Genomic DNA, 21,168 nt, shown 5'->3' on the forward strand with positions numbered 1-21,168 from the left:
CTACCAACAAAGAAAAAAATAAAACAGGAAAGACTTTTTTTCTCCCCACAAACAGCAACACAGGTAACTATAAGCAATGCCATAATAAACATGGAAGCTTACAACATCAAACATGGAGCTGAGATCTGGCCACGGGAGCCAGACTGTCTCCATGAGTTTGATTGAAAGTGGGAGCTAAACACTTACAGAGGATAATATAATCCCAGGTGTGAGCGGCGACTGTGATTGGTTCCCCTTCTTGTGAGGAGCATAATGTGTGGCCAATTGCATTTCAGTAAAAGATAACCAGTAACCTCAAACTATAAAGCTATGCGGAGCCAAAATTAATGAGCAACCACAAGCTTCTGAGAAATGTTGTGGAGTTTAAAGTAGGAATGCTCAGTTCAGGTTTTTTGCTGCCAATTCCGATATCGATCACCCATGAAGCCGATCTCTGCCGATCACCGATCTTTGCCAATCACCTGGACTGGCTGTTAATTTTTCACGTTAGCTATAAATAATACTATGTGATCTTCCAAAATGGAAAAATGATCTGGCAATACATTCAACTAATTTAGACATAAAACATGCAAAATACTTGCAGGCACAATACAGCAGCTATTCAGTCAAAAGGACAACTGAAAAACCTGCAACCAGTTAAACAATATTTAACAGTAAGGCTCTCAACAGCCTAATTTATACATAAATCAAATAAATCTCATAACACTGCCTATATCAAATGATGTCAAGTAAAAAGGAAACATTCATTCAATGTTAAACACCGGCTACATCAAAATAAACAATCCTGAGTTACTAAATCAAAACTTCCTGAGAACATGGCTGTTTTGTTCTGGTTCTGATTGATTGGTTCTGACTGAGTAATTCTGCAGAACACAGGAAGAGGCAGAAGAGATTGATAATTTTTTCAGAGATTATCTGTCTCATCTTAGGACATAACGAACGTTTCAATGCATATGCAAAATATTTTGTCTGTTTAACTTGCATACTGCAGCTTTAAGAAGAGGTTCGGTGTGAGAGTTCACTGCAGGTGAAGCAGAAACGGCGCTACGTCTGTGAAATATTACCACCAGTACCGCGTAGAGGCGTTCCAACAATGAGAACAGAATGGTTTTGCACCGCCAGCTTGTTGATTTAAATAATTTTTCAGGTTATTTGTTTAGCTTTTTGACCGTGATGCTAATCCGGGTGAGTGTTGGTAGTTGTGCGCTGCTTTACCTGGTGTCTGTTCGCTTTTTCCCTGCAGGGAGCCTCGATGTAGCCAAACTCCATCAAGTGCTTGTTTTTTAAATGTCATATTAGATTTGTTGTGTTGTTGCATTTTGACGTGCTTCAACCCAGAATTTTCTGCCGCAACACGCAAACTTCCCCATTCACTTTCAGAGCGTTGTAGTTCCTCGCCACTTCGCTTAGGATTTGTTGCCGCACTTGCATATTGTGAAGGAAAGAGGAGATGAGCTGAACACGCAGGCTGCGAATGAAATACAGATGATGATCGGTTTTGGTGATTGGCAGAAAGAGACCGTGATCAGCGATCACCGATCATACACCTTTTCATGGAAATCAGCCGATTTTGATAAGTGGCCGATCAATCGGCACACCTCTAGTTTAAAGTCATAAGTTAACCAAAAATAAAAATTCAAGTAAAGGAGAAGCCTCTGACTGAAAATGCTCTGCTTGCCCATTTCTAAACAAGTTCTATGAATGGCCATGGCTTTATGAAACACTGGAAACATGAATGGATAGAATAACACTTTGCTCCAATCTGATGTTTGAAGAACAGATTAAAAACGATCATAAATATATTTGATTGTATTTATGTGTACATAGGAATCAACCACTAATGTATAATGTAACAAACTTTTTTCAAATTTAGTAAAAAAAAAAAAGCTACAGAAATGTTTTATATATCCAGGCTCAAAATTTTAGATTTACCTAAATCTTTGAATAAGTGGTGCTGAAGTTATGATGCAATAAAACATCCTTTTGTTAGAAATGCGATGGGGCTGGTTAGATAATCACTGGATGGACCATCACTTGGAACAATGACTAAGTTCAAGAAATCCAGTGAAGATCTCAGAACTGTTGATTGGGTGCTGTTGAAGAAAGGGTCATTTGCTTCCACAACTGACACCTTCAACTTTAACTGAAATCATTTGTTGTTCACATGGACAAGCCTAGTTCTTTCTTTCTATCTTTTTTTTTTTTTAATAAAATTTAACAAAAAGACAATGACAAAAATGTTTGAAGAAGTTGTTAGGCTTGAGAACCTCAGTACATTGTAACAGCTAATGAGTATGGTGGCGGTAGCATCACATCGTGGGTTTGGTATGTTGCACAAAGTGGATAGATAGAAGAAAATTGAGAATTTCTTCCAGATGTTTCATCTTCACCTCAAATCAGCTGCTGAATGGTTGAAGTGTCGACAGACAGTGGTGGCTTAACGTGAAGCTTCTGGAATGGTCTCCTAAAACCCTGAAATCAGGGTTGAGCTATTACAAATTACAAATTTGGGGGTTGGTGGTAGGAAACTGTCTTCGTAAAAATCTGCAAATTCTGCCACAAAATGTGTTTAAATATCTGATAGGAATTATGCCAGAAGCTTGTGTAGGGTATAGCATTTACACACATTAGCAAGGTGTATGCATATATTTGAGTCTGTAGTGTCTCATTTTGATCCTTGTGTTGTATGTTTGTTTGATAAAAGGCCAAAATGAATAACCGTCAGCTGATGAGTACACCTCTGACGCCTACTGGATGCATCAGTAACTTAGACCACAATGCAACAGATGAATATAAAAAAAAATGAAAATTGGCTTGAATATGAACATTTGTCTTCCACCTGATCAGCTTCTGGTTTGCTCTGTAGAATTAAAATTCAGCATTAGAGATTTTCACTAAAAGTTTGTGTTGTCTGGTTCTCATCTAGCCCTGGCCGGACCTGTGGAACATTCGACAATGAAATTGTCATGATGAATCATGTCTACAAAGAGCGCTTTCCCAAGGTGAAGTCATCGTTTTACCTCCAGCCCTGCTTTTCTGCTGACTTTCTGTTGAAGCTCATCTGTTCAAATCACTTGGAGATGTTTAGAATTGTCAACGTATTCTTCATTCATGTTTGGTATTTTGTTAAAACGTGTACATATTTAAATCATGTCTACCATTTTGGTTTCCCAGGCAACAGCTCAGATGGAGGGTCGGCTGCTGGACATAATTTCGGAGTATTCTCCGGACACCGCTCTGCCCCTGGCTGACGGTGTGCTGGGATTCATTCAGCACCAGCTTGTGGAGCTGGCCCGGGACTGTCTGGATAAATCCCAGGATGGCCTAGTCACATCCAGGTACTTTGTGGAGCTGCAGGAGAAGCTGGAGAAGCTGCTGCATGAGGTGGGTCTTCCTCCCAGAAACTTGCACACTGAAATGTGTTTAAGATTATGAATGCATGGGTGTGCAGTGGTGGCGCAGGGGTTAAGCACAACCCACATATGGTGGCCTTAGTCCTCGACGCGGCCGTCGCAGGTTTAATTCCCGGCCTGGCGACCTTTGCTGCGTGTCTTCCCCTTCTCTCATTACCCACTTTCCTGTCAATCAGCTATCAAATAAAGGCCACTGGAGCCAATAAAACATTAAAAAAAAAAAAAAGACTGAATGCACCGATTTAAAAAAAATCTGGGCTGATATTGATATCCAGTATTAATATTGCCGTTATGGCCGATAACCAATATCTATTGCCATTATACATTTCTCACTTCCCTTTTGATACCTTGAAAAAATTTTTTTACTTCAGCAATGTTTCTCTGCTTTAGCTGAACCCCCCACAATCCTGTGCTGCACCACCATCAATCATATGACCAAACAAACACTACATGACGAACATCCTCCATTCCAATTCCAGAAACTAATATCTGCCTACTTTTATCAAACAGATATGTTAAAAAATGAGGGACATCAGCCAACATATGTTGGTGCTTATCCATTTTACATTCCTATTTCAGATGATATCTGGTGCTAGACCTTTGGTAGTTTAGGTCTTCCTCTGTGACACTGATGTTCTACTGGACTGCAGCTACACAGCAGATTAAACTGGGAAGGTCTCTGTAAATTGTTCTTGTTGATTCTGGTTCTTGTCTATCCGTCACTGAGTTATCACATATTTGCCCTCAAAATGTTTAGTTATGTAAGGGACTGTTGCTTCATTTTCTCAGTAATAATTTAAAGAAGAACATGTTGTCTTTGGTGAAACAGGTTTTATCCTTTGCTGGTGACTCAGAGACATTTTTTTCCCCACTCCACCGAATGTCTCAGCTAGGTAGGGAAGGTTTGATCATTATGTTTGTTTTTGCAGTCAGGTTTTTGGATTAAAAAGTGAAAAGGTGCAAATGACAAGATGAAAGATGAGTGACCTGAAGGAAGGATGATTTGGTTTCCATTCATTTGAGAACACTCATAAAGAGAACTTCCAAAAAAAATCATAGGGTGAGAATGATCAGTCAAGAGAAAAACATTCAGACCTTTGAATATAAGAGTAGATGTCTTAAAAAAAATCACAACAATGTTGGGTCATTCAGTACTTGGAAGCTACAAAACGCTCAACAACTTTGACTCCATACATGTATCATATTTAACGTCAAAGATCATGATGACATCATTAGAAGAAGAGGAAACAAATGTGGCGTTGGAAAGGTTGCCAAGAGAAATAGTTCATTTTGAAAAACAACCTGGATGTTTGGCTTTAGTTTGCAAAGCATAAACTACTTCTGAATTGAAGGAAATGCAAGATCACAGTGGATATTGATAATGCATCACTCTATAGCTGGAAAAAAAACAAATGCCACACACCAACTGACAAACTTCGTGGTAAAGGGTTGATGATTTGGACTTGTTTTACAACCACAATCCATCAATCCTTCTGAAGCTAATCCCAGTACCAGCAACAGAATTGCTGAACAAGACAACAGCATCACACTGTAGATGAGATGGTAATAGCATCTCAGGGAGGAGGAGAAGGAGCTCCTTTTTTCAGATTATCTGTCTCATAATAGGGACAGTTAACAAACTGTCCCTGACAGTTTGTTAAAACTGTCAGGGACAGGTACATGTCCCTGACATGTACCTGTCAGGGACAGTTTTAACAAATATGTAAGAAATATATTCTTTGTAAAATTTATATAGTACAGCTTTAATATCTAAGTTAAATGACCACAGTATATTGGCTAATTTGAGCTGCCTCTGCTGAGGATTTCTTTCCTGTTTGAGATGTGCAGAAAGCCAGATTTATTTTATTAGAAAAACAAAAATTGAAAGTGGATGTACATATTTTCAATTATAACTGATGTGTTGCTGATTAATAACTTAATGATTTTCTTTCTCTACTTCTGCTGTTTCCCAACTCTCATTTAAGATGTGAAGACAGTGTGTGTAGAAGTCTAAACCAGACTGAACTGCCTGTCCTCAGATCAGCCGGTCTGTCCCACAGCCTGTATTATTTGGATTAAGTCCCAGTAATAATCCATCATACTCTGTCCTGTGCTTGTCAGGCTTATGAGCGTTCAGAGAGCGAGGAGGTGACCATCATTATCAAGTTGGTGAAGAAGATTCTCATCGTCATCTCCAGACCTGCCAGGCTGCTAGAGTGTTTGGTAAGAACCACTGGCAGACTGACTAATAATCATATATGCCTGACTAAATGTTGTTTACAGTCTTGAAGCCCTAAAGATAATATTTCTTGCCTCATCAGCATGTTATGTCAGTGAGTCATGTTTACTGATGACAAGCTGTTAGTGTAGTAATGAGCAGTTGAAGGCTTTGTGTTTTACACAGTGTGGTGTCAATATGTACCTGATGCTAAGGCTGCAGCTGGCCCTGGAGTTTACCTGCATGGTTCCTACACATAGAATATTATTTTAATATTTCCTAGTTCTTGATCACCATAGATGATGACAATTTTTAGAAAAAATATAATAAGAAAAATATTATTTCCATCTCCTTCTCATTGTCCTTCAACCCTTCCTGGATTTTGTACTTTCCGTACTTCAGGCTTACCCACCGTAGAAATATCTGCCATATCTAATCTAATATTCTATCTGCCCTATCTTGAAAAAAGTATGGCTGCTGATCCCGTTTGTTTGGCACAGTCCATTCCTTATTCATTTTTAGTGTTATCTGTTACCAAAGCAAGTTTGTTTTTGTTGTTGATGTATAAATATTATCTGGGGTGCTTTATCTTCCAAATCTGGTTTTCTTTGCAATAAAATCAAAACATTTTCCAATACAGCATTTTCCTGCCACACATGCCTGCTCCGTGCAACACATGCTTTTTCCTTCAGGTCACCATTGCTGCAGTCTGTTTATGTTGATGTGATTCTGATGATGACAGTGCTGCTTTCTTCATGAGAGCGTTGTCTGGTAAAGTACAGCTCGGATCACTGAGGTGGAGAATGCTTTGCTTCTTGTTCCTCCTAACGCCTTGTGTGTCTTTTTTTTTTTTTTTTTTTTTTTGCAGAATTTAAGACTGTAAGAGTTAAATAAAGCCACTGATGTTGCCTACATTGTATCTGAATGTTTGAGGTTTTTTTCTCTGCAGGAGTTTGATCCAGAGGAGTTCTATCAGCGCTTAGAGGCTGCAGAGGGCCAAGCCAAAGTAGGCCAGGGCATTAAGACTGATATTCCCCGATACATCATCAGCCAGCTTGGCCTCACTAGAGATCCACTGGAAGGTGCTGCCGAAATCTCTACTAATTATGTGTGCCTAATATATGAAACATGATGGTTTCCACTCATATTTTAAAGTGAAATGTTAATGTTATTAATGTGTCTACTATTCTTAATTCTTAGAGACGAGAAAAGTACGTATTTGTTTTGTCTGGAAGAAAAAAAAAAAAGAAAATTACTTTTCAGAACTTATTCTTTATTCAGTTTTCTAATAAAGAAAATCAGAATTTCTGAGAAAACAAATCTGTGTATTTTCATTGATCTAGATTGAAATATTCTCTTTTTTAATGCAGCAGTGCAGCTTAGGTCTTTGGTCTTTCTGCAACTCATTGATTTTATTTTCATGAGAAGCCAGAAATATGCACTGTTGGTTTGGCGTTCAGACCCTTTTTAGATCATGGTTTTAAACAATTTCTGTTTTATATGGTAAACAAAACAATCTTTTATCAAAACCAAGTCTACAAAAATGACTTTAAAAATGTTTAAGCGAAAAATGTCCCCGTCCTGATTTGGCAAATAAAGTGGTATAGCTCTAGAAATACAGCTGATTGAATCTAGTCCACATGCCCAAAAAATAGCCCTTTGCCACTCTGCCGGCATGGAAACCAGCATTGGCGTTAATGTGATCTAATGACTTTTGGAACATACAGATAATACCCGACCAGGTAATTGTTTTGTCCTAAGCTGTGTGGAATGTTTGAAAACCTGCTGAAAAAAATTTGAAAAGTGTGATGTTTTTAAATGGAATCTTTGCAGGAACCCTGAATACTTGGTCTTGGTGTGTGTGTATGTGTGAACTTTTTTAGCTACCATATTTAGTACCATTTCTGGCATATTTACTAACCTTCTGAACACCAATGGGTCTTATGGGGACCAAAACTCCATCCTAATATGGTGGACCTCCTTGTTTAATGTTAGGTTAGGTTTATAGGCAAGGTGAGGATGGGATTTTGGTTAGGGTTAGGAATATGCCATGCATAGTTGAAGAAAATATCTGGGTTAGACATAAGGGCAGATATTAAAATGAATGGACATTAAACATTCATTCATATGGGTAGAAATACAAATGTGTGTGTACTTATATGTGCCACATACAACACATATAAACATTTTTTACAAGTAAGGGAGGTCATTTGTGGGAAGTTGGGACATTTTCCTTTTTTGTTTGTTTCTTTTAGATCTTTTGTGCTCTACTTGTTTGCTTTAGAGGTATGGAGTGAATTATGATTAGGAATAAACTGAAATTCCAAGTGTCTGCATCCAAATCCTTGTTGTCCTGACTGCAGTTAATTGATGCAATTTCTCCTCTGGCCTGCAGAGATGGTCCATCTAGAGCAGCAGACCAGTCCATGTCAAAGGTCAGCCAGTAGGGAGTCTGATGACTCTGGAGAGGCAACACCAGTACAGGTTTGTTGTCGCATTGCAAGCTACCCAAGAACTCTTAGAGTGAATGAGTTGTAATGATAAAATGTATTACATTTTAATCAGTGATTATACATAAAATCCTTTAGACCAGTCATCCCCAACCCCCGGGCCACGGACCAGTACTAGTCCATGAACCAATTGGTACTGGGCCGCAAAAGAAATAATTAAATATTCCCATTTACGTATTATCTGAGTCTGGATGATCTTTTATTTTGAAAATCCTTTAATCGGATTCTCTCGGTTACGTCTTGCATGCCATAAGCAGCAAAATGAATAAGAAACTGATCGGATATCTTTGGAAAGTTTCTTTGCAAAGGGGAAAAGGCCCAGAGAAGATACAGGAGAATGGATTTATCTCAATAGGTGATTCCCACATTCCAAGCCCGCTCTGCATGATATGCGGCGACCGGCTTGCTAATGAGGCAATGAAGCTTCAAAATTGCTCCGATACTTCCAGACCAAGCACCCTGTGCATTTAAGCAACACTTGGGGTGTCATTGTCTCCCAGGTGGGACCGTCTTGTTGCAGAGAAACAAGCTCAGGGCTCCCATTGATTTGTCGTTATTGCGAGTTAAAATTTTTATAAAAGTAAATGTTCGTTTTTGTGGCACATCTGTAGCTTATTTTGAAGGGATATGAGTCGGAGAGCGTTATAGGGCAGTGGTCAAGAGAAGAGGAGTAGAGCTTGTGAGTCTTAAGACTGTTTCACACGGCACAATTTAAGAATTGTCGGTCGATTTTCCAAACCTGTTACCACACAAGAGCTGATAAAAGTACAACAGGTTCGATCGATTCATATGTCCAGCCACATGGCAGGAGCAACACACCACACACAAACAAATTTCACTCACGAACATCCCGATTCCAGAAGAAAATCCTGTAGAAACCCAACATACCATACTTGAATTTAGAGTAACAAACATGTCCAGCGATGTAGAAGCAGTAGTGATAGTTCATGGACTCATTTTAAGTGATAAAAGACATAACAAAAAGAAAAGATGCTCTATATATGCTGCAATGTGCACTAAACCGGGCTCTCAGTTGCGCAGTGTCAGCTGTTTGGGATTCCCCTCCATGCTTCCGTCACCGAACTTTCTGATTGGCTACCCGTCATGTTCAACAGGCTGTGTTCATGCTCCCAGTCAGGGAAAACCCCACACACTGCGATAAAAGGGCCAAGAGACAATCCAACATGTTGAATATGTCTGATTTTAGATCGGAGCTGTCGACGTTCTACGTGACACCACACAGTCAAGAGGATTGGTTACGATTATAGCAGCAACAATCTTAGAACTCGGAACGCTCTAAGATTGTCATAAGGGAAAAATTGGAGCAACAAATTTAAAATTGTGTTATGTGACCCCCTCCCACTCCTCCGGGCTGCAGTAAAATTGCCAAGCCTTGACCAGTCCGCAGTGATAAAAAGGTTGGGGACCACTGCTTTAGATGATTGGTTGTTGCTTCAGGTTGACGCAGCTGCTTGTGTGTTTTCTTTCCTTTTTGGATGCAGAGCCGAGCTGCCTGCACCCCTCCTCGTAGGAAACCGCTGGAGAGTGACTTTGAAACTATTAAGCTCATTAGCAACGGAGCCTACGGGTGAGCAACACTTTTTTGTTTGACTCAGTGGAAATTCTCTGTTTACATCAGTTTGATCTGAATGTTGTTGGGAAGCTTATTAGTACTAATGTCTTTTCTTCCTGTCTTGTTCCGTCCTGTCGTCTTTCTCCTCTCATTGGTCTACATGCCTGCCATGTAGGGCCGTATATTTGGTGCGGCACAAAGAAACCCGCCAACGTTTTGCCATGAAGAAGATTAACCGACAAAACCTGATTCTTAGGAACCAAATCCAGCAGGTGTTTGTAGAACGTGATATCCTCACGTTCGCTGAAAATCCATTTGTGGTCTCCATGTTCTGTTCTTTTGAGACCAGGAGGCACCTATGCATGGTCATGGAGTATGTTGAAGGTAACTGGATACACAGGATATCTAAAGATGCATACTAACACGAACACTTATAGCCTTACAAAATTATGAATAACCCTCTGAACCTACTTACATTTTGTCACATTGCCTCCACAATTTATTGGATTGTGGAACAACAGTTGTGTTGTTTTGTACAAGTTTGGCTTATTTTAAGACTGGCTTGTGGAAAACCTTAAATGGAAATTCCTATGGCTTTCTTCCATCAATGGATTTATTTGTACCAATCTCAACTCTTCCATAAAGTCCAGAGGTGTGCTCTTTAATAGTCCTGTTGATAGATTCTCTTGTGGATGTAACAAGTTGTCTCCAGAGGCATAGTTTAGCATACATTGATTATATTTCACTCAAAATGCTGAAACGTGTGAAAAGATCCGTTTAGATGACCTGGTTTCTGCTTTAGGTGGAGATTGTGCCAACCTGTTGAAAAACATCGGCCCCCTCCCTGTCGACATGGCCCGGATGTATTTTGCAGAGACCGTACTTGCCTTGGAGTACCTTCACAACTATGGCATTGTGCACAGAGATCTCAAACCTGACAAGTGAGCTCCCCGACAGCTGTGCAAAACAAACCTTCTCCAACTTACTCTTGCTTTCACGCAATTACTTTAATCTGCTTTAGAGCTTCTGGCCTCTGAGGTTTTATTTCTGTCTAAACTAAAAACTCTGAGGTTATTGTTAGATGTAAACTTCCCTTAGCTCTCTAACTTATGCTCTGCTTCCTTTCTTCTTTTGTAGTTTGCTGATCACATCCATGGGCCACATTAAACTGACGGACTTTGGGCTGTCAAAGATCGGACTAATGAACATGACGACCAACCTGTATGAGGGACACATTGAAAAAGACACCAGAGAATTCATAGACAAACAGGTGTGGGTCTTGTCTCAAGATTTTTAGTGGTGGTTGTGAAACTGAGCTCACCACTAGCCCTCCTTTTCTCCCTCCTTTCCCGTCATCATTGTGTTCAGGTGTGTGGCACTCCAGAGTATATCGCTCCTGAAGTCATCTTGAGGCAGGGTTACGGCAAACCTGTGGACTGGTGGGCCATGGGTGTGATCCTTTATGAGTTTCTGGTTGGCTGTGTGCCTTTCTTTGGAGACACCCCAGAGCAGCTCTTTGGTCAGGTTGTTAATGGTAAGCAGACAGTCAAAATCAGAATGGTAAATTGCTTTTCCATTAATCACATAATTGCCCAGCTAATGTTACTGTACCAAAAACTTCTTTAAAATAAGCAAACAATGCTTAGCCTGGTTGCCCACCAGTCTTAGGATGCACTTAATGTAGTAACATTACTACTCTGTAGTAACATTAACTTTGAGTTAAGAGGCTCGCAGTCGAGCATCATTCTTGGCTCCTGTACACACTTCGTAGTGGAGAAAAACTCCATGTCCAGTGATTGCTGGACATGGAGCAATAACTGATGTCATCTTCCTGTTTAAGATGACATCATCTGGCCAGAAGGGGAAGACGCTTTGCCAGCTGATGCTCAGGATCTGATCACCCGGCTGCTGAGGCAGAACCCTCTGGAGCGCCTGGGAACAGGTTGGTGGAACAATGAGACTCGTTCTATCTACGTATGTGCGGGAAGGACATGACACTCTCCCAGACGGTCACATAGTAAAGGAGTCAGGAACCCGGCTGATGTGCTAGAAAATCCAACTTAATGTGATTTATAAAAATAGCTGCACAATCTTTGTGGACCAAATATATATTTTTATCTATGCAGATCCGTGTTACCAGATCTATGCAGGTCTGGTAACACGGCATAGATCTAGTTCTGTTTCCGATTTGATGGTAAATTGCTGTTTCCCCCTCTCCTAGTGTTCATGTCTAAAATAACACTCTCACATTCGCTGTAGCCCTTAACATGGAACGTAAGCTCCATTTTGCATGGTTAAAGGTTAAAGGGGCAGTATTATGTAAAATTGACTTTTTTGAGCTTTACATCAAGTTATGTTATTCCCTCATCATAAACATAACTGGAGTGTTGCTTTGATTCTTTCATGTATATTTGAGAAATCCTTTAATTTCAATTAAAGCAATTAAGAAATTCTTTAATTGCAACTGTTCAGCTGTGCAAAACGGCTGGGTGGTAGCGATGCTTCTCCTCAGAGCTGGTGTTTATGAGCTTCTTCCTCACAGAGCAGCTCCCACTCAGCTCCTTCAGACTACCCAGCTGCTGCTGGACTTGGCAAACTTCTCAGTGCAGTGCTGGTAAAACCGTTGTTAAAGGGTTCATAGAGGAGCATTGTTGTGATGACTTCCTGAAGGTGAAGTTTCAGAAAGAACAGGAATTTGTAAAGAAACAAAGGTCCAATGTCAAGTCGTTAAATTACGAAGTAGAATCTGACATATATAGGATTTTGGAACAACTGAAGGTAACATAGTTACTTGATGGCGCCGTAAAGTGATAAGGTGTGCCTGGAAAATATATAATACTGATCCGCTAAGTGTTTTTGGGGCACATTTAACCTTTTGAAAGAATAATGACTGGTTTCCTTTTACTCCAGCTGGGACCAAGGAGGTGAAGAGTCACATGTTCTTCCTGGGCCTGGACTGGAACAGCCTCCTGAGGCAGAAAGCTGAGTTCGTACCTCAGCTGGAGTCTGAAGAGGACACGAGTTACTTTGACAGTGCGTAGATAATTTCAGAAACACATTTGAATGTGCAGATGTCAAAACATTTAGCAGGTCTGGTAACATGGCATAAATCCACTTCTGTTTCCGATTCTGGTAAAAATACCTTATGTCCACAGCTACAAACCTTGGTGTTAAGATGGACAGTAATTTTAAACTCAACAGTCAAATAAATGCCACCGTCAAGTCTAGTTTTCATCACTTCCAAAAACTAGCAAAGGTAAAATCTATTTCAAGCCAACAGAATGAAACAGTAATTCATTCCTTCAATTCATTCCAAGGTAATTTGGAGCCGACTCCAAATTACCTTGATTTTAAAGTCAGCTGGTGCAAAATGCTGTTCCCGTCTGCTAACGGGAACATTTGGAAGAGAACATTACCTCTGTCCTGGATTCTCTCCACTGCCTGTCCGTGTATTTTAGAGTTCATTTTAAAGTTATTTTGTTTGTTTTGAAGGTTTTAAACAGACTTGCCTCGCCTTATTTAACAGAACTCCTTCTGGTTCACGTGGGTCTGCTGACCAGTTGCTCCTGGTGATTCCCAGTTGCTCCTGGTGATTCCCAGTTGCTCCTGGTGATTCCCAGTTGCTCCTGGTGATTCCCAGTTGCTCCTGGTGATTCCCAGTTGCTCCCGGTGATTCCCAGTTGCTCCCGGTCATTCCCAGTTGCTCCCAGTCATTCCCAGTTGTAAGTGGAAGCTTCTCTGTTTGTTACTCTGAGCTATGGAACGCTCTGCCTTTGAATATCCAACAGACCCCTCACTCGTCCATGTTTAAAACTTGTCTGAAAACTTATTTTTGACTCATTGACCTTCAACCAACTGAGACTTGATTTTATTTAATCTGTATTAGTATTGATTTTATCTGTTTAACTGTATTGTTTTATTGTGTTAAATTTATTATTGTGTTAGCTCTGTCACTATTTTTATGCATTTTATGTATTTATTTATTACTTATGCTCAGCACTTTATTTCAGCTGTGACTGGTGTTAAAGCTCTTTAGTTGATGATGCTGTATCCTGCAGCACGGTCGGAGCGCTACTGTCACCTGGGCTCAGATGATGATGAAACCAACGATGACGAGTCGTCTCTGGAGCTCAGACAGTTCTCCTCGGTGGCTCACCGCTTCAGCAAGGTACACCTCGCCCTGCTAGATAACGGCTGTGTTTCAGTTCCTCTTTATGTAAGTAGGAATACACATATAGGCTGTAATAGATGACATGTTTGTTTCTGATATGTAGGTGTACAGCAGCACAGAGCACCTATCCACTTCCACTCCATCCAATCAGAGCCTGTCATCGTCCGAGCGAAGCCACAGTGAGGAGAAGGAAGACCGCTGGGATGGCAGGGGAGTCCTCTCACCGGGAGACGGACACAAGAACTTGGCTGCTGGAGACCGGAGGACAGATGGACACAGAGGGAGGTGAGTCCCTGAAACCAATCTGATGTAGAACCAGCTAAACCTCCATACTAGCTATAGTTTTACTCCTAAAATATTCAAAAGTTATTCTCATATTTTTTATAATGTATATATAAACTCAGTAGAATTACAGTCATATTGGTTTTTACACATTTTCACATTTCAGAATGCTGAGCAGTACTTAGTGTCCTGCTATAAATATGATTTACTTCTGCTGAAGATTTCAGTTTGGCCTTGAAAGTGATTTAAAACAGTTTCTTTCCAATTCTTCTGTCATATTCCATTACTCAGGACAAGTGTCTGATTCTTTGTTTTTTAAATAGAATTGTTCAGTTTGAGCTTTTCATATTAGATGCATTTGAAATATGGATCTAAGATGATCTGGATCAGACGTTGTCTACACTTTTCTTTACTCGTATACAAACCTAGATTTTAGTTTGGAAGGGATTAAAAAAAAACTTTCCAAAGCAAACTTCTCCTTAACTATGGCTGCCAGATAAAAAAAAAATAAATAAAAATATTGCAACATAAGGACTATACTGGTGGGTCATTCATAAATCAATAAATCAATAAAATGATCTCACAAGCTGTATGTGACATGTCTGATCAATTTAGAAAACTTTAGAGGAAACTTAAATTAAAAAAATAATTTAACCTCTAAAAATAATTAGTTTGGAAAAAAACAAAAAGATCCCTTCAGACTTGTGTACTTCAGCCATTAAAAACTGAAGTACACTCCAGTTGAGAAGTGAATACTACAGGATGTTTGTTCAGTTGGCTGCAGGTATTGTTTCAGTCCAGGTGTGCTGAGAAGCAGCAGACGTTGTGTTCAGTAGTTGTTTTTCTCTGGGTGCAGCTCAATTCAAGATTATCCCGTTTTGGCAAGCATGCCCAGACATTTACCAGATTCAAAATCTGACCATGTCATCCAAACCATGACAGGGAACCTAGAGACTGCATGATTGAAAATGATGTTAAAACAGATTTAGTATCTATATGCTCCCACTCAGGAAATATGATTACCTGCCATAACTATACAGATGATTGACAACTCTACAGGTGACTTTGAGCCATCCAATCACTGAATAGATGCTTAGAACAGATAAATGTGTGGATGTGCCATTCCTTTCTCCAGCTGACCAGAAAAAAAACTGAAGTTATTATTTTTGGACCAAAAGAGGAATGATCTAGAGTCAACATACAGTTATTACAGCTGGGAAGTAGAGATCAGGCTGAAACCTGGGTGTAGTGATGAACTCTGACCTGAACCTCCAGAGTCGCATAAAAACAGATACAAAGTCAACCTTCTATAACCTGAAGAACATCTCCAGGATTAGAGGAGATGTCTCAGCAAGATCTAGAGAAATCATTTATCTTTAGTTGCATTGATTGCTGCAGCAATGTCTTCTCAGGTCTGCTTAAAAAAATCAATCCTCTAGCTGCTGATGTTTTGACTAAAACCAGGAAGATGGAGCACATCACCCAGTTCAGCCAATTCTCTAGATTTGTTTTTATTTCCCTTGTTAGTGTTAAGAGAAGATGAATTATAAATATTCCTTGTCAGTTTGGGCGCTAATGCCGCCGGTGGATTTCACACCATTTCCAGTCTATAGTCTCGCTATATCCTCTCATATACCCGGATAAAAAAAAAAATGCTGTGCGCAAAGAACTGAGATCACACAGAGATAACAGCGTCCCAATAATCAGCATTTATTCAAGACAGATGCATACTATCACCACAAAAGCACATCAGAAAACCCAAAGCACAAACAATACATGAATTTACCTGAGAGAGAGAAAAGGTCAAAAGATGGAAACGACAAACAAAAAGCAAAGAAGAATTGGAGAATTGCAAAAGCAAAATATGGTTTGTTCCTCACATGCACAAATTTTTATAGTAAAGGCATATTCTTCTCTTTAATTTATTCAAATAAGGCGTATCTTTGCTCATCCAACCAGGAGCTGTCTCGGACCCTCTTAAAAATTAGAAACTCCCTACAATTTGTTTTCAAGATCAAACATCAGTTGTCTCCTTTATCTAAACAAAGTGGAAGCAGAGCTTCTCCTCCACTGGCTTGAACTCATGTTGTTTTATGGCCTTTCACAGATCAGTGTAAAAGCTGGAACATCTCCTGTTTCTTTGCCACACAGACTAAGGGCAGATCAAAAGATTTAGCAGGCAATCTGCTGTAACCACAGGTAACATAAAGGTCAATAGGGCAGAATAAGTTATTAATCCAAAAACTATAATTAGGCTAATTCAATCAAGACATGTTGTTAACAACTAGGAGAGATTACAAATTAGATTGTGTTTTACAGATATTCTATGTTGCATTCAGTTTTACACCAGCTGTTTAAGTCTTATCAAGGTGGTCAAAAGGTTAAACTCACACACACAGCCACGACCCCCTGTGAATACCTGCTCAGTCCACAGAGAGACTCGCTGTGTTTTAAATTATAGAGAACTACAAACTAAATTATTTTAATTCAATTTAGTGTATTATGTTTCAATAGAAATATCCTACATAAGAGATTACACTGATTGAACCATGGATGTAGTTTGGAGCGAATTTTCTTTAAAACACTATTAATTTTATCTAATATTGTACATGTGGTTAAGTTTTAAAACTAGCACATTTTAAGTTTATTTTCTTAACATTAGTAAATACTTAATTTGATTTAGTATTACCATTGTTTTAGTCTTTAGCTTTTACATCGTTATAAGCCTCCCAATGCAGTTTGAAATAAAGAATCACTCTCAAAAATTAGATTCCATCTGCTATTTCCATTTCATATTATTTATCATGAGTTTAACAACAATCTTTTACCAAATTTCTCCCAGTGTCACTGAAACCGTAACATTTCTGCTTCGCATTGTGTGTGCAGTCTTCGTCCTCGTGCTTCCTCCAGCTCGTCACATTCAGAACGCAGCGGCAGCCCGCTGGTCATGAACAGCACGCAAAGCCTGGACGTGGCAACTCGCTTCGCCATCCCCACTAAGGAGGAAGGTAAAAGCACCTTTCTGTTTTCTTCTCTGGCTCATTATTAGAATGCCCGCACTCACACTCTGCACTGGCTCCTAGACGGGATTGTCTCCAACCTGAGGCGGATCCGTCTGCGGAGCAACAGCACGGGGACACGGCCATCGTTCCGCAGAGGGGCGTCACGACGCATTGCCCACCAGCTGGAGACCCCAGAGAAACCCAGGTCCCCTGCTGGAAATGTCCCCAAGTCTGCTTCCATCTCTGGTCTGTCCCTCATCATTACCCCAGGTAGGACCGTCATGTTGGGATGCTGTGTCTACTGCCTGGCAGGGAGGACATGACACCATTGTGTGGAACAACTGCTGCATTCCATTGACCATATAGTTGCGCAAATTCAAATTACAATAAATTGACAATAAATTTGCTTAATGGAAACGCATCAGATTTGAAAAACACAGTTTTTGCTAAAGAGTTTTTTCGCTGGGATGAGCTGGTCTTTCAGCCTTATTGAAATAGATGTATTTCACAAAACTGCAACGGAAACTTTTTTGTATCACACAAGTCACATGATAAACAGCCGGGTGTTACTACTGGCGGAAAGGAAGATGACGACAGGAAGTAGTAAGGGAATGATAATGTGGAGTGTTTTTTATTGACTTATCGTGTGAACTATCTTATTCACGCTTCTTAATTAATGAAAACACCATAATTGCATCTTTACTAAAACATTCATACGGTTAAAAATTTCAGTTTTTTTGAATATAGACAAGGAATATAGATAAGGTTTAGCACATACTGTAATGGAAAGATAGCTAGTGATAATATAATGGTGCAATCTCTGTCAGAGTGACATAATCATTTAATCATTTCAGTTTTTTTTTTTTGTTTGTTTTTTTTGTTGTTGTTGTGTAACCAGATGACTCGGCTGGTCCTCCTCTAAGTCCCAAATCATCCCTGTCCCTTTCGTCCAACCCGTCCTCCCGGGACTCGTCCCCCAGTCGGGACCTGCCCATCAGCATCAGCTGCCTCAGGCCCCCGGTGGTCATCCACAGCTCTGGCAGGAGGTTTGGCTTTGCCCTGCGAGCCATCAGGGTCTACATGGGGGACAGCGACATCTATACCGTCCATCACATGGTCTGGGTAGGTGGTCCAGCCAGGACAATCCTCCTCTGAAAGTTACATGAACTCATCATCAGCGTTTAAACACCAGTTATGTTTTGCACTTTCAGTGATGCATTTGAACCAATTTTGTAAGGTTTCACACAACGTCAGTATAGTCGCGCAATAGAAAAAAAACAACTGGGGGGTTATAGTTGAATTTATTGTGAACTTTATCAAATAGACATTGAATCAAAATGAATCCATTTTGATTTGATTCATTTGAATTTCTGTGGTCTTGTTCCAGACGTTTAATGATACCTCAGTCTAATTTTCAGCAGGGCTGAGGTCTGCAGCGTTCCAGAAGATTAATATTTTATCAATGTCAAATCCGGTTAGAATTTTGGGGGATAATTGTTCAGTTGGAACATCCAGCTGTCTGATTGCTGATTTAAGATCAGATGTAGAATATTATAATGGTGCCACTGCCATGCTTGACAGTGGAACTGTTTCATTGTGTGTGAATGCCTTTACCAGACTCCTCCAACATGATTCCTGTGATCAAATAGCTAAATCTGCTGTGTTGCTTTTGGAAACAACTAACTGAAGTTGTTTCCATCTAACGGTTTGTTGAAATGTATCTTTAAAAGCTCATGGTTAAAGTTGCAGTATGAACCTTTTATTAAAATTATATATATATATGTATAATTTTTTTTGAACATTTGTTGACACTGTCACTTTGTCGTGACAGTGTGAGACAAATACAATAGTCTGTGAAAAAATGGAGCTGTGCTTGCTCCCACTGCCCCAGTACTAACTAGAAACAACCAGTCAGAGTCAGGAGGAGGGTCTTAGGGCTGTCAATCTCCCTCTTGAGCACATTGCTCATTCCCCCCACTACACTACAGGTTGTCCCTGTTACCAGATAATGTCATGAATTGCTAACACCAGTTAGCATGGCCACCGATGTCAGAGAAACGTCATCAGTGAGTTGTTTCTCATTTATCTGTCTCATAGCAAACTGTCACCACAACAAATATGGAAAAACATATTTTTAAGTTGCATACTGTAACTTCAATGGAACATTCATACAGTATTTAAACATCTGACTGGCTCTGGAAGCAAGTCGGTCAAAATTTTATGTAGATGTTAAAATTTCACATCAATGTGACATTATTTTTTCCTTTTGTTTGGAAATTAAACTCCGGTGATGCAATAACAGGCAAGCAAAGTAGGCTCTATGTTCATGTTTGTTTCATATCATGAGATTTTTTAGTGTAGGATCCTAACAGAAAGTGAAAGACTAATTGTTTCTGTTGTGTTTGGGTTTGGATTCAGTCCGTTGAGGATGGCAGTCCAGCACACGAGGCAGGACTGAGGGCGGGTGACCTCATCACCCACGTCAATGGGGAGTCAGTCCAGGGTCTGGTCCACACTGAGGTGGTGGAGCTTCTGCTCAAGGTATGGGAACAACATGAAGCTTTGGACTGTTTTAGGTGTTGTTCGTTCAATAATGCAGCATCCTGTTTACCTGGAACTCTGTTCTAGGAATAACGTTATGCCTAGCTTAACCCTGCTCTGGTTCAAGTCACATTTTAAGCTTTAAAACCCTAAACCTTATGTTCATAGACAGATGTAGGACTGTGTGCAGCTGATTGGATTGGGAACAATCAGTTGTGCTAATAAATAATTTATAATTTTACTTGTTAAACATCCAGCAGCCATAACATTTCATGATGATGTTGTCCTTGGTGAGAAACAGTTGTTTTTTAGCACTTTCATTTTTTACAGAAGCAGCATCTTACTGTGTAAAATGTTTTCTTCCCTTCTGGACATTTGGATCCAGAATTTCTATCCTGCCAGATTAAAATCTGATTGTTTGCTGCTAGTAAAGTGTTTATCATTTGCCGTCCACCAAAATAATATCAGTTCTTATTCTAATTAATACTTTTCTATCATGTTAAGCCAACATTCAAGCCTTGTGGTGTAATTTAGGTAATGGTAGTGTGATTGTTTAACCATATCTTCTATTTGCCCTCTGAGATAAAGCTTTTAACTTCCTCCCATTGCTCACCATTAAATTACTGATCTGTTTTACATTTCTGTGTAGGGCTGTACCAATTGCAGGTTTTTGACCGATTGTCAATCGGCCAAAAACCAGGTTAGACTTTAAAAAGTCTAAAATGCTGATTCCAAATTTGGCCTATACCAATTCTTACCCCTTCTTTGTTCATATTTCCTCCTCCTTTCACTTGAAATGCATTAAAGTCTGTGGTAATAATGCAAATTTACAGATTATGAATACTTAATGCAGGGCAGTGTAAACCTGCCTCTGCCTCTGCAGTCGGAGACATTGCAGGTGAGAAAAACAAGAAAAAATACAGAGATGCCAGTTCCCTTCATTCCCAGTCTCTTAAGCCCCATAACAAACACATCTAATAAAGCTGGCCTCAATTCATACCCCTTTCTGTTTGCTATGCTCTTTTTGGACAGAGTGGCAACAAGGTGACTTTGCAAACAACTGCATTGGAGAACACCTCCATCAAGGTGGGCCCAGCCAGGAAGGCCAGCTACAGGGCCAAGATGGTGAGGCGCAGCAAGAAGAGCAAGAAGAAGGATGGGCAGGACAGGTGGGCGACTTCACTTGTTGTCTGGGAAATGTTCTAAACAGTCAGGCTGTTAGCACACCTTAACTTGTTGTTTTTGTCCAGTACTAGGCGTCGCATCTTTAAGAAGCTGTCGAAGCACACAGCTCCGCCCCCGATGCAGAGCAGCCGCAGCTTCTCCTCCGGCTTCCCCCAATCGTCCAGCGACAGCCTCTCCGGCTCCCCCACACCGAGCCTGTCCCCGGGGCCCTCCACGCCGTGCCGCTCCCCGGGCCCTGACCACTCTGGAGGTGAGAACTTTAGGCTGCCTTCA

The 21,168-nt window shown here is 40.2% G+C and overlaps 1 protein-coding gene across 9 annotated transcripts in view; it reads left to right on the forward strand.

The window, feature by feature from the left end:
* The window catches only part of mast3a (microtubule associated serine/threonine kinase 3a), a 49,490-nt gene that overhangs the window by 25,086 nt on the left and 3,236 nt on the right, over positions 1-21,168 (forward strand). For 6 of the 9 annotated variants that reach the window (XM_088014382.1, XM_088014383.1, XM_088014387.1 and 3 more), the window contains 20 exons: positions 2,927-3,002; positions 3,175-3,384; positions 5,535-5,636; positions 6,581-6,713; positions 8,027-8,115; positions 9,644-9,729; positions 9,890-10,098; positions 10,517-10,655; positions 10,852-10,984; positions 11,083-11,248; positions 11,555-11,656; positions 12,625-12,747; positions 13,773-13,882; positions 13,989-14,170; positions 17,054-17,175; positions 17,251-17,439; positions 18,068-18,291; positions 19,588-19,710; positions 20,743-20,879; positions 20,961-21,145. In XM_088014382.1, coding sequence (XP_087870508.1) covers positions 2,927-3,002; positions 3,175-3,384; positions 5,535-5,636; positions 6,581-6,713; positions 8,027-8,115; positions 9,644-9,729; positions 9,890-10,098; positions 10,517-10,655; positions 10,852-10,984; positions 11,083-11,248; positions 11,555-11,656; positions 12,625-12,747; positions 13,773-13,882; positions 13,989-14,170; positions 17,054-17,175; positions 17,251-17,439; positions 18,068-18,291; positions 19,588-19,710; positions 20,743-20,879; positions 20,961-21,145 — 2,840 coding nt within the window. The remainder of the gene's footprint in view (positions 1-2,926; positions 3,003-3,174; positions 3,385-5,534; positions 5,637-6,580; positions 6,714-8,026; positions 8,116-9,643; positions 9,730-9,889; positions 10,099-10,516; positions 10,656-10,851; positions 10,985-11,082; positions 11,249-11,554; positions 11,657-12,624; positions 12,748-13,772; positions 13,883-13,988; positions 14,171-17,053; positions 17,176-17,250; positions 17,440-18,067; positions 18,292-19,587; positions 19,711-20,742; positions 20,880-20,960; positions 21,146-21,168) is intronic. The other 3 variants (XM_088014385.1, XM_088014390.1, XM_088014391.1) reach the window with 1 other exon arrangement.

Source organism: Poecilia mexicana, unplaced genomic scaffold (genome assembly GCF_051168715.1).
Source record: "Poecilia mexicana isolate PSO_F unplaced genomic scaffold, ASM5116871v1 scaffold_17, whole genome shotgun sequence".
NCBI classification, from domain to species: Eukaryota; Metazoa; Chordata; class Actinopteri; order Cyprinodontiformes; family Poeciliidae; genus Poecilia; species Poecilia mexicana.